We start from the raw sequence: 17,010 nt of genomic DNA, 5'->3' as shown, positions 1-17,010 counted from the left end.
TCCCACTTCTCCCTGTCTTGACTTCTCCAGCTTCATCTCTGCCAGTGACCAATGTTACTGTTGGATTAGACTTTTCTCTACAGTTTAATAATTGCTTGTATTTTATACAACTACTTATATACATGTAACTGGTCAGTATTATTCCTAGTGGTCATTGTAGTGTATACAATTGTTTAGTGTGTACCCTACTGGTTACAGTTCTTTGCAAATTCTGGTAAGTTTTCTGGTACATTGCATTATTTGAATAGGGGCTATATGACTGGTTAATTCTTATCTACATATTTGAATGGAATTTGTTATCAGTGGCATAAAAGAGCTGAACACATCAGCCTGCCATCATTTTTCATATTTCCAGTCCCAACTAGACTCTTGTTGCTATCCGTTTCCAATTTTTGTTCTATTAGCACTTAATAAAACGATGAAGTAACACATTTTGTGCCTCTTTTGTTTGATTTTTGAAAACTTTGGATCAAAAACATCAGAATCCAACACAACTTAGACAGCACTTCTAACAATTCCACTTCAAATCATAGTCCCAACTAAAATGGCAGCAAAGAGTTTAAATTTCCAAATTAGCAATGCCTAGAAAAACAACCAGCAACATATAGAGAACTTTAAATCAGTAAACAAATCTGGAATGCAAAGATATTATTAGCTATGCTAAATATATTAAACTATCCAAAAAAACCTTTAGAAAATAAAATGTCATGCTTACCCAGTCTGACCTATATATACTCCTTTAGCAATGTGGAAAGCTACTAACTACCCTTAAAATAGCCTGGTAAATTCACTCAGATGAATCAAATCATTGTAAAAATACAAGAATAAATAGTGACGTACTCTAGATCCAGTTACTGAATTCCAAAACACAGAAGCACAAAGATCCCCGTCAATCCAGCAACATTAACAGAATAGTTCAAGGACGCCTAAACAATGGCTCTGCACCCCATTAAGACAGCAGGTCAAACAAAGGCAAAATAAACCCCAGACCATCTCAGAACAGTACAGCATAGAAAAGGCCCTTTGGCCCATGGTATTGTGGCAAAGGAAGAGATCATCTGTAGGTTTTCCCAGGGGTGATTCAGTGATCATTTGGCAGAAGTACTGAAAGAAATTTATTGGCTATGTATGAAGCCTTCCCTGATTATACTCTTCCCCCGCTACACTGATGACTGCATTGGTGCTGCTTCATGCACCCATGCTGAGCTCATCAATTTTATCAACTTTGCCTCTAATAACCACCCTGCCCTTAAATTCACTTGGTCCATCTTTGACACCTCCCGCTCCTTTTTTGATCTCTCTATCTCCATCTCTCGAGACAAACTGTCAACTGACATTCTTTACAATTAACATGGTTATCTTGATGATGTTTTCCATGTTGGTGTGCCTAGGACAAGAGGGCACAGTCTCAGGATAGAGGGGTGTCCATTTAAAACAGAGATGCGAAAAAATTTCTTTAGGTAGAGGGTGGTGAATTTGTGGAATTTATTAGCACAGGCAGTTGTGGAGGCCAGGTTGTTGGGTGTATTGAAGGCAGAACTTGATCAGTTCTTGATAGGACACGGCATCAAAGGTTACGGGGAGAAAGTTGGAGAGTGGGACCGAGGAAGGGTAAAAAAATTTAACCATTGAATGGTGGAGCAGACTCAATGGGCCAAATGGCCTAATTCTGCTGTGAGTCCTTATGGTCTATACCTCTTCCCAACCCATCTTCTATAAAAAGGCTATTCCCTTTTCTCAGTTTCTTTGGCTCTGCTACATCTGCTCCCAAGATGCAGCTTTCTGTTCCAGGACATCAGAGATTTTCCCCTTCTTTTAAGAATGAGGTTTCCCTCCCTCTACTATTGATGGTGCCCCCACCTGTATCTTCTTCATCTCTTGTACATCCACGCTCACCCATCTTCCAACCACATCACTATTGATAAGAGTCCCACTTGTCCTTTCCTACCACCCCACCACCTCCGTTTCCAATGCACTATCCTCCGTAACTTCTACCATCTCCAAATGGGATCCTACCACTGATCATCCCACCCCAACTTTCTGTAGGGATCACTCCCTCCACGATACCCTTGTCATTCGTCCCTTCACACTAATCTCCCTCCGGACACTTATCCCTGCTAGCAGCCTAAGTGCTACACCTCCTCCCTCACCTCTATTCAGGGCCCCAAACAGTCCTTCCAGTTGAGGCAACATTTCACCTGCGAATCAGAGGCTTTTTCCCAAGGCTGAAATGGCTAACATGAGACAGCAAGGTTTTAAGGTTCTTGGAAGTAGGTATAGAGGAGATGTCAGGGGTAAGGTTTTTATTTAAAAACGCAGGGAGTGGTGAGTGTGTGGAATGGGCTGCCAGCGACGGTGGTGGAGGCGGATACGATAGGGCTTTTTAAGAGACTCCTGGATAGGTACATGGATCTTAGAAAAATAGAGGGCTATGGGTAACCCTAGGTAATTTCTAAGTTAAGGGCTTGTTTGGCACAGCTTTGTGGGCCAAAGAGCCTGTATTGTGCTGTAGGTTTTCAATGTTCTAATCTGCTGGGGTCGACTATTTGGGTCCAATGCTCCCAATGCGGCTTTCTCTACATTGGTGAGACCGATTGTAAATTGTGAGGCTGCTTCATTGAACATCTCCACACCATCTATCCAAACAGAAAAAGACAGTGGAACAGCAATGGCAGGTATTCTTGGGAATAATGCACAAGGTGCAAAATCAGTTCATCCCCCAGAGAAGGAAGGATTCAAAGGGGGGAAAGGGACCACAGTGGTTGACAAAGGAAGTCAGAGATTGCATAGCATTAAAAAAAAGGAAGTATGACAGAGCTAAGGTGAGTGGGAGGACAGATGATTGGGAAGTTTTTAAGGAACAACAGAACTTAACTAAAAAGGCAATACGGGGAGAAAAAATGAGGTACGAATGCAAGCTAGCCAGGAATATAAAGGAAGATAGCAAAAGCTTTTTTAGGTACGTGAAGAGAAAGAAGATAGTTAAGAACAATGTTGAGCCCTTGAAGAATGAATTGGGTGAAATTGTTATGGGAAACAGAGAAATGGCAGAAGAATTTAATGAGTACTTTAGATCTGTTTTCACTAAGGAAGACACAAGCAATCTCCCAGATGTATGGATGGGCCAAGGACATAGGGTAACAGGAGAAATGAAACAGATTGACATTAGGAAGGAAACGGTGATGAGTAGACTGATGGGACTGAAGGCTGACAAATCCCCAGGTGCAGATGGTCTGCATCCTAGGGTACTAAAGGAGGTGGCCCTGGAAACTGCGGATGCATTGGTAATCATTTTCCAATGATCCTTAGATTCAGGAGCAGTTCCTGAGGATTGGAGAATGGCTAATGTTATCCCACTTTTTAAGAAAGGAGGGAGGGAGAAAACAGAGAACTATCAACCTGTCAGCCTGACATCGGTGGAGGGGACGATGCTAGAGTCCATTTTTAAGGATGAAACAGTGGCATATCTAGATAGCAGTGATAGGATTGGGCCGAGCCAGCATGGATTTACCAAGGGTAAATCATGCTTGACTAATCTGTTGCAGTTTTTCCGAGGATGTAACCAGGAAGTTAGACGGGGGGAGATCCAGTGGATGTAGTGTACCTCGATTTTCAGAAGGCATTTGATAAGGTCCCACATAGGAGATTGGTGGGTAAAATCAAAGCTCATGGCATCGGGGGGAAGACATTGACATGGATAGAAAACTGGTTGGCAGATAGAAAGCAAAGGGTAGCGGTGAATGTGTGTTTCTCGGAATGGCAGGTGGTGACTAGTGGGGTGCCACAGGGCTCGGTATTGGGACCACAGCTGTTTACAATTTACGTCAACGATTTAGTTGAAGGCATTGAGAATAACATCAGCAAATTTGCTGATGATACTAAGCTGGGTGGCAGTGTGACATGTGATGAGGATGTTAGGAGAATTCAGGGTGACTTGGATAGGCTGGGTGAGTGGGCAGATACTTGGAAGATGATGTTCAATGTGAATAAGTGTGAGGTTATCCACTTTGGGAGTAAGAACAGGAAGGCAGATTATTATCTGAACGGTGCAGAGTTAGGTAAGGGAGAAATACAGAGAGATCTAGGAGTCCTTGTTCATCAGTCACTGAAGGTGAATGAGCAAGTGCAGCAGGCAGTGAAGAAGGCTAATGGAATGTTGGCCTTTATTACAAAGGGAATTGAGTACAAGAGCAAGGAAATACTCTTGCATTTGTACAGAGCCCTGGTGAGACCACACCTGAAGTATTGTGTACAGTTTTGGTCTCCAGGGTTAAGGAAGGACATCCTGGCTGTAGAGGAAGTGCAGCGTAGATTCACGAGGTTAATTCCTGGGATGTCTGGACTGTCTTACGCAGAGAGGTTAGAGAGACTGGGCTTGTACACGCTGGAATTAAGGAGATTGAGAGGGGATCTGATTGAAACATACAAGATTATTAAGGGATTGGACAAGATAGAGGCAGGAAATATGTTCCAGATGCTGGGAGAGTCCAGTACCAGAGGGCATGGTTTGAGAATAAGGAGTAGGTCATTTAGGACAGAGTTAAGGAAAAACTTCTTCTCCCATAGAGTTGTGGGGGTCTGGAATGCACTGCCTCGGAAGGTAGTGGAGGCCAATTCTCTGGATGCTTTCAAGAAGGAGATAGATAGGTATCTTATGGATAGGGGAATCAAGGGATATGGGGACAAGGCAGGAACCAGGTATTGATAGTAGTTGATCAGCCATGATCTCAAAATGGCGGTGCAGGCTCGAAGGGCCGAATGGTCTACTTCTGCACCTATTGTCTATTGTCATCTGCCATAAGCACTTCTCGGTTGCTCGGTGACATTCCAGCTGGGCTAGGAATGGTTAACTAGAAAGTGGCAGATGATTAACTAGAATGTGGCAGATGATTAAAGTATTTACTAGATTTCATTCTCACCAATCTGCTTTACTAAATGTATTTATTACTGCATGTAATTGTTGTAGTTACAACTGCACAGGCTTGTGGTAACAAAATCCAAGCCTTACATTTAACACGACCTCCTCATTGTGTAACTCGATCTTTGTATTAGAAACGTAGAAAACCTACAGCACAATACAGGCCCTTCGGCCCACAAAGCTGTGCTAAACATGTCCTTACCTTAGAAATTACCTAGGGTTACCCATAGCCTTCTATTTTCCTAAGCTCCATGTACCTGTCCAGGAGTCTCTTAAAAAACCCTATCGTATCCGCCTCCACCACTGTCACATCCATATCAGATCCTAAAGGTCAAACTAGATATCCATTGTAATCACCACTGATAACAATCACAACTGTTGTTGGTAAAATCTCTGATTCAACAAGGAGGTGTCAAAAAGTGAGATAGAACGGCTAGCTGAGTGGTGTCACCATAATCTTGCACTGTCAGTAAAATCAAGAAATTAACTCTGGAGTTCAGAAAGGTGCAGCCAGAACACAAATCAGTCCACACAAAGGGGTCAGCCATATAAAGGGCGAGCAACTTTAATTTCCAGGTTTTACTATCTCTGAGGATGTCTCCTGGGCCCAACACAGTGATGTTATCATGAAGAAGGCATGCCAGCAGTCTACTTCATTTGATGTTTGAAGAGAATATACATGACTCCAAAGACTTGTACAAATTTCTATAGATGTACAGTGGAGAGCAACTGTCTGTTATGGAGGCTCCAATGCATAGGATTGCAAGAGGCTACAGATGATTGTAGACTTAGCCAGCTCCATCTTGGGTATGACCCTCTTAATCATCGACAACATCTTCAAGAAGATGGCATTCATCATTAAGGAGGTACAAGACCCAGAAGATCATACTCAATGGTTTCATGAACAGCTTCATCACCTCCATCAATAGATTTCTGAATGGCCCATGAATGCCCATTATTCTTTGCTTGCACTATTTGTTGTAATTTTATGTCCTTTCACTGTACTGCTGCTGTAAAACAAATTTCATGACATAAGACAGTGATTCTGATCAGACAACCTATTTCCCCATCTCTTCTCTTTCCTTCCCCCATTAAGAAAAAGGATGCATTAGAGCTTTTGGAAAGCATCAAGTTGGATAAGTCACTGGGACAGGATGAGATATACCCCCAGCTACTGTGGGGGGCAAGGGAAGAGATTGCTGTGCCTCTGGCAATGATCGTCAATGGGAGCAGGAGAGGTTCTGGAGGATTGGAAGTTGCAGATGTTGTTCCCTTATTCAAGAAAGTGAGTAGAGATAGCACAGGAAATTATAGACCAGTGAGTCTTACTTCAGTGGTTGGCAAGTTGATGGAGAAGATCCTGAGAGGCAATATTTATGAACACTTGAAGAGGCATAATATTATTAGGAATAGTCAGCATGGTTTTGTCAAAGGCAGATCATGCCTTATGAGCCTGACTGAATTTTTTGAGGATGTGACTAAACACATCGATGAAGGAAGAGAAGTAGATGTAATGCATATGCATTTCAGTAAGGCATTTGATAAGGTACCCATGCAAGGCTTGAGAAAATAAGGAGGCATGGGATCCAAGGGGATCATGCTTTCTGGATCCAGAATTGGCTTGCCCACAGAAGACAAAGAGTGGTTGTAGACAGGTCATATTCTGCATGGAAGTCAGTGACCAGTGGTGTGCCTCAGTGATTTGTTCTGGACCCCTTCTCTTCAAGATTTTTATAAACGACCTGGATGAGGAAGTGGAGGATGGGTTAGTAAATTTGCTGATGACACAAAGGTTAAGGGTGTTGTTGATAGTGTAGAGGGCTGTCAGAGGTTACAGTGGGACACTGATTGGATGCAAAACTGGGCTAAGAGGTGGCAGATGGAGTTCAACTCAGGTAAATGTGAGGTGGACCATTTTGGTTAGGTCAAATATGATGACAGAATATAGTATATATCAGAATATAGTATAGTAAGACTCTTGGTCATCTGGAGTATCAGAGGGATCTTGGGGTCCGACTCCATAGGACACTCAAAGCTGTTGTGCTGGTTGACTATGCGGTTAAGAAGGCATACGGTCTTCATCAACCAAAAGAGCCAAGAGGTAATGTTACATCTATATAGGACCCTGGTCAGACCCCATTTGGAGTACTATGCTCAGTTCTGGTCACCTCACTTCAGGAAGGATGTGGATACTATAGAAAGGGTTCAGAGGAGATTTTACAAGGATGTTGCCTGGATTGGGGAGCATGCCTTATGAGAATAGGTTGAGTGAACTCAGCCTTTTCTCCTTGGAGTGACAGGGGATGAGAGGTAACATGATAGAAGTGTATAAGATGATGAGAGGCACTGATTATGTGGATAGTCAGAGGCTTTTCCCCCCAGGGCTAAAATGGCTAACATGAGAGGGCACAGTTTTAAGGTGCTTGGAAGTAGGTACAGATGTCAGGGGCAAGTCTTATTTTTTTAAAAAAACAGAGTAGTGAGTGCGTGGGATGGGCTGTTGGCAATACTGGTGGAGGTGGATACGATAGGGTCTTTTATGAGACTCCTGATTAGGTACACGGAGCTTAGAAAAATAAAGGGCTATGGGTAACCTTAGATAATTTCTAAAGTAAGTACACATTTGGCACAGCATTCTGGGCCAAAGGGCCTATATTGTGCTGTGAGATTTCTATGTTTCCATTAATGTTTAAGAAATTATTGTACTTTATTAAAGTAAAATATTAATAATAGACCAGCTTTGAAATAAAACTTGATTCTTCGTTTAATTATGCCCGAGGCTCTATATCTACAAAGATAACAAATAGGATACTAATGATCAATGACATAATGAGTCTTTATGAACTAAACTGATTTAACTGAAACAGAAATGCATGTAGAAGAAATCAAACTGGGTGAAGGACAACCAAACCAAAAGGTGAGGGAATGGCAGATCTAACAGTTTACACTTCAAATCATTAACTCTTATACCATGGCATGAGTGAGCATAACAACAGACACAGGGTGGTCTTCCTGCATCAGCAAGGTCTCTCTCAAGCAGAAACTTTGTGACAGATAGGAGTTTCAAGATTTACTGCCTAAGATATTCAGAAGAAGCACAAAGAAATGGGCAAGGTAGAAGACCAGAAATGCAGTGGTCATCCATGAAAACTGAGTGCGGCAGAAGAAGGATATATCAAACTGAACTGTCTTTTAAATGTCCAGCACTGCTATCAGCTCTGAACTCACAGAAACCACTGGAACCCAAGTATCGTCTGAAGATGTCTTGTCAGAAGTGGTCTTCATGGAAAAGTCAAAAAGAACTATCTTCAGTGAAATGAGGAACAAGGGCTCTGCAACAGATAGTATGGCCTCTACAGAGCCTTGATCTCAACATCATTGAGGCTTCTGTCTCTCCAGGTAATCCCAAACAGCAAGTGAGACAGCCAAAGTCTGCAGAACTGTGGCAAGTTCTCCAAGATGCTTGAAACAATTCAACTAGCCGATTTTATAAAAAAGTATACTCAAGAGAATTGATGCAGTGTTACTGGCAATGTGTGGTCACACCAAATATTGATTTGATTTAGTTTGTTTTTACTGTTTACTGCTCTCTGTAGTAACTTTTTTTGTTATTTAGAAGCCTTTCATTTCATTATATTTGAAAACACCTTCGCTTTACAAATTTTCTAAAATGTGCCTAAGACATTTGCACAGTACGGTATGCTCCATTGTTACTTATTCCTCAAACTAAAATAACAAGAGGGATAGAAACAAAGTGACTTATGGAAAGTGCATTCAGAAATGTATGCAAACATAAGAGTCTGTTGTTTACGAGCTTCAGAAATTTCAAAACCTGTACATAACTGAATTAATATATTTACTTACAGGCTTCAATCCCTGGGGGAACTTTTTCCATGGAGATACAGGAATAATTAGAAGGAAAGTCAGGTGATAAGGCAATCTGGTATTTGGGCAGTGATTAAATCTTTCCATATCTGGCAAGAGCATACACAATACTACATCATCGGTGTTACTGTCAAGGGGAATCTATGATGATTCTTACTTTTTATTGGACCATCGTCTCACCAAGCAAAGTACATAGCATAATGTTCAAAGCAGAACAGTTCTCTTCTTGACTTTCATTAAACAGCACTATTTCAACATTGTCTGCTCTGGTATCATTACTTATCTCACAACTTGTTGGTGTACCTCATTTTCATCAGTGTTTATCAGTTTAACTAAATCTGTTAATCTCTGCCTGCTCTGTTGCTATCCATCAGGCAACATTTTTAATTCCCAAATGCAATAAATCCAATAATGTATCAGTGATCTACTCAGTTCTTAATGCAATTATAACCATAAGTAATTTGAAAAATGGCATAATTCACTGAAGCCTATTTTATTTATACATGCATAAAATTAATTTGATAATCAAAATTTTAATAGGTTAAAACTTCCAAAGCATAATACATTATCATTATTCAAACCTGGACATTTAATTGATGGTAGATTAAAAATATAGAATAAATTCAAAAATTAAATATTTTCACTTATGAATCAAAATGAACGCATAACAAATAGTTTTAATTAGTTCATTCCATGACATCTGGTCTCCAGAAACAATTCCAATTTGTCCATCAGAATCATTATGTCTATTCAGTGAGTTGTTATGATTAGGAATGCCCAAAATAGTGAAACAGACTTATTAACTTCACTAAAGAAATGAAAATACTTACGTGGCTAAGGAACAAATAAACTGGCAGGGCTTAACCAGTGAAAAAGCAGCACAGATACATGGGATCACAGGAGATTATACAGATGCTGAAAGTGCTAAATGCTGGAGAAACTCAACAAATTGGCCATCATTCTTGATAGATGCTACCTGACTTGCTGAGTTCTTCCAACATTATGTGTGTGGTACAAAGGACCAAATGATTTCTTTCTGAACTGTGTATTTCTGTAATTCTATTAAACAATATTGCCACAGAGAACATAAGCCATTTTAAGGAAATGAACTTGCAAGCATATACAATTGCACTGATTTCAAAATTCTAATTGGACTTCTTTGAATTGATACCATGGAGTTAATTCTAACCGCTGGAATATCCAGAAACGTGTGGTGGGAATTAAGAATATACAGCCGATCACATAGCATAGAAATGAGGGAAAATTCGTTCCCTCAAAAGGATGTCAACATTTGGAATTTAGTGCTTCAATTTGCTTGAACAAATATACCTATTCTATAAATCACATGGAGAAATTGCTTTAAATTGTGCTTCTCTAGTTACAACATTTTGGCCTTAAAGAGTATATCTTTGATGGACTCATGTACTGCATTCTAATGCCAGCAATGAGATTAACATCAGTGTATGGAATGTAAGTGCAGTTCATGAGGTAAATATGCAGTTGAAGTAAAATAAAGTTTCAATTTTTTTCCCCTAAGATGTGGATAAAACTGCCAATATCTTAAATGTTTGCACTGGAGAGGTTGTTTCTGTCCAGTCGAGATCTTAATTTTATAACCATATGGATTTTCTCCCTAATTCCAAAGATGTACCATTTGGTAGGTTAATTGGTCATTGTAAATTGTCCTGTGATTAGGCTAGGGTTAAATTGGGAGAATGCTGGTAAGCACAGCACGAAGGGCCAGAAGGGCCTACTCCATGATGTATGTCAATCAATTGATACTCAGCCATTAAGAATTTTCATGACAATGACCACTTTAAAAACAAAACAGGAATAAAAGCATATGGAATGTGTGGAAAGGTAGTATTGAGACTGTAGATCAGTATAATCTTAGTGAAGCAGACTGAAATACCACTGCCTACAATGTACCCATATTGTTAGGTTCATGTGAATTTACTCAAGAGTTCAACCGAAATAATACTGAAAACAGTCTACTGAAGATCACAGGGGAAAATACAAATATGTATATTTGAATGATCATGCTTTACTGAAGGAATTTACATAACTTCCTGAGTAATTTTTACCTAGCTTATTAACTATAAAATAAATCTAATTCAAATTCAGTCAAGTTTACAGCCTATTAAAACTTATTCTCCAACAGAATACAGTCCAAGCTTTATATTCAATGTAAACAACTATACCACATTGCATGTTTCATTCATCTATATTTTGCAGCTGTGATAGATATTATTTCACACTGCAGGAGGGTAATTAATGTTGAGCTATTCTCACCAATCTCAATAAAACATTACTCAAGGGTGCATATGGTGAAATGCAATTTAATTGCTGCAAGAGAGAATAGCCATTGAAGTCAATAATCTGAAGAATAATTGAGAAGACAGCCTTCACAGTTGTCAATGGTGTTTAACAGTAAAGTAGTGAAAGTTCAAAGCCTGAACAAAACTATTCCTGTTGCCAGCTGTAAATTTGACGAGAGTTCTGAGAGCAGATAGAGTTTAAAAAACTGTATACTTTTTCAGGAATTAAACACAAAACACTAAAGCAGTTATTGAGTCCTTTTATCTCCGCATCTTAAACGGTATCATAAAAAAGGAGTATGGAAGGAAGGTATATAATTTCATGATCTTTGCATCATTTAACTGGACACATCATGAAACCATGCAGAAGAGACTGCATGGTCCACTGACTATACCAAGAATAGAAGAATGTGTATTTTTACATAACTCTCAATAACTTGAAAAAATGGTCATTTATATCCTTAAATGCAGGACATTTTGCTCATTCCCCCCCCCCCCCCACAATAATCTCTATGAATCACTTTAAAGATTACTTCAAGTTTAAGATACATGATCAGGTATGCTTTGAAATGTCTTTGTTTTATATACAAAACATCTAAACAACTATGGCAAACACCTTAAAGTGAAGTCCTCTTTTACCACATTTATGTTTATGAAACTAAGCTGGCTACAGTTTCCATACCAACAATAAGTGAGCTGACAAAGGAAGTTGAGTATGGCATTCATCATACTTATTCCAATCATTTACTTTCCAATATTTATCAGAATTCTTATAAAACAAAGACATTTCAAAGCATACCTGATGACGACTTTTCTATTTTTGAAAAATTAACCTGAATGTTCATTTTACTTCATTTGCATGGTATGTGTACACCTGTATCATATACAAAAGACCAAATTACTTTTACTTGATTCTTTGCCAATGTTTATCACCATTGGAACATGTCAAGTAGATGTTACGGCTTTAGAGGACAAAAGGTAAATCAGAATACAGCAAACTCAAGTGACATGACACAAAAGTAAAAACATTGAAAGCACTGTATATTTCTTGTTAAATTACCAAATATCATAATTCTAAAATTAGTAACTTCCATCACTTCTCATATTTACTTAAAACTGTTAAAAGACTATAGAATGGTTTCCTAGTGAGATAAAATGGAATCTTGACCTCACAATTTACCTCATTATGACCTTTAATTTTATTTATCTAGCGATAAAGTGCAGAGTAAGTTCTTATGTCACTTCGAGTCATACTGCCCCACCTACTCCCAACAAATCTGATTAACGTTAAACTAATCACAGCTCAACCTACAATGAGCAATTAACCTAGCCAGGAAAATCATTTAACTGTGGGAGGAAACAGCATTGTGTTGGTTAGCACAATACTTTACAGTACAGGTGACACGGGGTTCAATTCCTGCCGCTGCCTGCAAGGAGTTTGTGCGTTCTGCCCGTGACCATGTGGGTTTCCTCCGAGTGCTCCTGTTTCCTCCCACAATCCAAAGCCTACTGGTTGGGATGTTAAATGGTTGTTGTAAATTGTTCCACGACTAGGACTAGGCTAGGATTAAACTGGGGGATTGCTGGGTGGCATGGCTCGAAGCGCTGGAAATGCCTATTTCACACTGTATCTCAATCAATAAATACATAACGAGACCGAAGCATCTGGGGAAAACCCCTGTATTCTACTGGGAGGACATACAGACTCCTTACAGATGGCACCGGAACTGAACTCCGAACTCCAGAAATCTCAGAGTTGTAATAGCTTCACACTAATCACTACACTATCTTGCACCTTCTTGTCTATCAGCACTGCACTCTCAGTTAGTATAACACTTTGTTTTATCGTGTACTACCTTAATGCACTGTGTAATAAACTGACCTGTGTGAACAACATACAAGTGTTTCACTATACATCAGTACCTGACAATAATAAATCAATTGCATTTCATTATCCCTACAGTAATTAAATCATTGATGAAACTAAAAATGTAACAACTACAGAATTATCTAACAATGCAAGTTGATCAACTAACAAAAAGCTATTGGCACAAGCATCTAGCAAATAAATTAATTGACTGGAAACAAAGGCAATATGAAGTGCTGTACAAGAATGTTGATGATGGTCACTTCTCTCTTCTCTTGCCATTCAGCAACAAATAGTGTATTTGTCATGTAATTTTGAAAAATAAAAACATTTTGAATGTGATTGCTGGCTAATCTCCCCATAAAAATAATCACAGAACTGACTGCACAAAATTTTCCAGTAAATATTATAATCACCTGTAGTTTAAATTTGATATTGCATTGGAATACATCACAGACAATGGCAGTGATCAGAGTTTTAACATTAATGTCAAGCAAGAAAGTTGAAGTATGTCTGTGCAACTTCAATATATCAAAATTAGGGATGGCATCCTGGTCAAACTAAAGCTCAGACTGTACTGTGCAATTCTTCAAATTACTTCTACAAATAAAATAATATAAACCCGCTGCTGTTTATTAGTGAATACAAAGCAAATACTTTAGGAACTAATTTAGAAATCAGGATACAATCTGCTGCTGTGTTGTTCCTGTAAAGTGAACAACAGCACACCTATTTAAAAGAGTTGTTCAAAACCTCCAAACCATTGGAGGATCCCTTTACTAAAATCAGTCTTATTCTCAAACAGCACAGATCGTAACATATAGAAGCAAAATGAGGCTATTTGGCCAGTCAAGCCTGCTCTGCCATTTCATTGTGGCTAATCCATTTTCCCCCTCAGCCCCAATCTCCTGCCTTCTACCCGTGCCCCTTCGTGCCCTAACCAATCAAGAATCTATCAACTTCTGCCTTAAATATACCCAATGACATGGTCTCCACAGTCACCCGTGGCAATGAATTCCACAGATTCACCACTCTCTGGCTAAAGAAATTCCTCTTCATCTCTGTTCTAAAAGAATGCTCCTCTATAAGGCTGTGTCCTCTGGTCTTGGACTCCCCCACCAGAGGAAACATCCTCTCCACATCCATTCTATCGAGGCTGTTGAAGAGTTTCAAAACTAAATCCAAGGAAGAAAGTTCAGGATTCTATTTAAATAGAAATCACCCAAAACATTCATACATCATACATTCATACCTGCACCTTCATATATCATTACTACTGTGGCAAATTGAAAATTGTATACGTACAATTATATTGAACCATAGGCCAATATACAATTAACAACTTACAGAATCCGGATGCATTTTTCTGGGAGTATCCTATACACCGAAGTGCTGTATGTCACCAATAAACCAAAGCTAACGTGACACACATCTGCCGTTTTACCACGATTTCCAAATAAAATACATGAACAGAAGTTCTAATAGGCAACTTCAGTTTTGCAGTAAAACCGGTGTGACTTCCCGCACTCTACAATCACATCAAAAGCTCAAAGGTCGGAGAAAGAGGAGACACTAACTGTAAATAGATCTACGAGGAGCTCCTTAAGAAGTAGACCGGCAATGACGAATGTTTACACTTTCATCGCAAACAGTTGGAAGGTATACAACGTTGTGGGGGCTCTAATCCTGGAAGCGACAGCAGCCGAGTGCGGGGAGTCCCACAACGGCAAAATAACTGCCTTCATTGACAGGCGAAGCAGCCAATTGGCTCCGAGCCGGCAAGCCTCAGCCAATCGGCAATCTCGAGAGGAGAGGGCCATAGCTGAAAGGGGCGTACCTCAGGTCTGAGTCGGTATTTTTTACTCCCACGCCCCACGCAGACACAATAACCTCCCCCTCGCCAGGTGCAGACGGCGGACAACCCTCAGTAACCCGCGGGGTGATCGGGCCCGTCAACATTGGGTGTTAGGGAAGCGGCGAGCCGGCGTCCGCTCACCCACCCCCCTAGGATAAAGACGTGGCAAATCCAGCTGTCACCGGTAACGGGAGCCGCGACAGCCCCGGCTGCCAACGCCGAAACATCAGATTCTGCCCCGCCAGCTCCTACCTGCACATCTCCGATACGAAACCCGCCGCGTCTCGTCCCTACCGCCGTCAGCACCTCGCCCACGCCATCACCAGCTCTCTCGCCTCAGCTCGGCGCTAGTTTCCTGTCCGCGCATCACTTCCGCTCCAGCTTCATTGTGCGGGAGACAGCGCAGGCGCGCGTCCGCGAGCCCGTGTCCCTGTCACGCGCGTCACCAGCCGCTCGTCATCAATTTACGTCATAATGGTCGTAGCCTGGCGTGCTTCCACGGACCGGCTCAGTTTCCTCGCAGTGATTTGTCAGCAGCTATTTCTGTGGGTGACATCAGTTCCAAAATAAGTTTTTATCTTCCCTATATTTTGTTCCCACTTAGTCACTGACGGGAATGCACCGACATATGATGTTGTGGCTGTACTGTTTCTTCTGTCGGTACTTTTCTGCAGGTCATGCTTCACTGACAAGTTACATCAAGTTACAGCTCAGAATTAGACCACTTGTGAACCCGTCGGGTGCTAAAGATAAACAAATCAAATTTCTGTCAGGGTGTGTACTGTACAGCGAACTGCTTATGTTACCAAAACTAGAATCCAAACTAGGTACACAGTTTTGAATCTATGATGCTGGCTACGGAATGTTGTATATATATTATTTAACATTCGAGTCATCTTGATTAAGCATTCTTATTCATAATTCGTTGCGGGTTATATGTACAGTATCGTCAGCATGTGAATCTAGAACCACCATATGGTTGGTGAACTTTTCTGCCCTCTGATATGACACAGCAAACCACTAGGTTCAATTAATTGGTTACACGTGCCAAGATATGGTGAAAATTTATCTTGCATATCATTTATTCAGATCAATTCATTTCATAAATCCATAACACTATAAGGCATAGAAGTAGAGTTATTAAGTTTTTCTGCCATTCCATCATGGCTGATATATTATCCCTCTCAACCCCATTCTGCTTCTCCCTATAACCTTTGACATCTTGGTTAATCAAGAACCTATCAACCTCTGCTTTTAAGTACACCCATTGACTTGGCCTCCACAGCCGTCTGTGGCAATGAGTTCCACAGAGTCCCCACAATCTGGCCAAAGAAATTTTATCACTGTTTTAAATAGACGTCCCTCTATTGTGAAGCTGTGCCTTCCCCACTACAGGAAACATTCCCTCTGCATCCACTCTTTCTAGATCTTACAATATTCAATGCTTCAATGGGATCCTCCCTCATTCTTGTAAACTCCAGCAAGTACAGGCTCAGAGCCATCAAATACTCTTTACATGTTAACAGTTAACTGCTCATTCATGATATATTCTCGTGAACTCCTCTAGACCAACTCCAGTGCTAACTCGTTGTACCAATTAGAGCAGGAGAGAGTAATACAGTGACAGCAGGCCTGAACAGGGATCTTGACAGGATGAAAGCCTGGGCAGACGACTGGAATGTCACCTTTGAACCTACTAAGTGCAAGGCGATGGTGATGTCTAGAAAGAGGAATCCATTTACCCCTGACCTGTATTTTGGGAACTGCAAGCTGGATTTAAAGAAGGAGCTAGTAATCCTTGGTGTTAATATTGACAGCAAGTTGGTGTGGGATAAACACCTTTCCACTATTTCAAACACGGTTTACAAAGCCCAGGTATGAAGTATCATGGAGTATGCCTGATTATCATGGATGAATGCCTCACAGAGTGTCCTCAGCCAGCTTGATTCCATTCAAAGAAAGGCTCTCAGGATTACAGGTGTAGATGAAGCCACAGCTTATGAGAAGCTAGCTTACACCACAGTAGCTTACACCACAGATGACAGGTTGCTGCAGCTACTCTGCAATATAAAATGCACACCAGCCACAGCCCTGCAGACCTTCACACAATGCTGCCTTCATCTTACGAGAGACGGCGCACCACACGATCAAGTTTATCTATGCCTGC

The 17,010-nt window shown here is 40.6% G+C and overlaps 1 protein-coding gene across 6 annotated transcripts in view; it reads right to left on the bottom strand.

Moving 5' to 3' along the window:
* The window catches only part of ndel1b (nudE neurodevelopment protein 1-like 1b), a 51,440-nt gene extending 36,190 nt beyond the window's left edge, over positions 1-15,250 (bottom strand). For 2 of the 6 annotated variants that reach the window (XM_073025931.1, XM_073025932.1), the window contains exon 1: positions 14,336-14,529. In XM_073025931.1, the coding sequence (XP_072882032.1) occupies positions 14,336-14,350 (15 nt within the window). In that variant the 5' untranslated portion in view covers positions 14,351-14,529. Of the gene's footprint in view, positions 1-14,335; positions 14,532-14,565; positions 14,693-15,095 lie in introns of those variants that run through there. The other 4 variants (XM_073025928.1, XM_073025929.1, XM_073025926.1 and 1 more) reach the window with 4 other exon arrangements.
* Between the last annotated feature and the right edge of the window lie 1,760 nt (positions 15,251-17,010).

Source organism: Hemitrygon akajei, chromosome 22 (assembly GCF_048418815.1).
Source record: "Hemitrygon akajei chromosome 22, sHemAka1.3, whole genome shotgun sequence".
NCBI lineage: Eukaryota > Metazoa > Chordata > Chondrichthyes > Myliobatiformes > Dasyatidae > Hemitrygon > Hemitrygon akajei.
The sequence above is the reverse complement of the archived record's forward strand: the minus strand, read 5'-3'. Positions and strand labels throughout refer to the sequence as shown.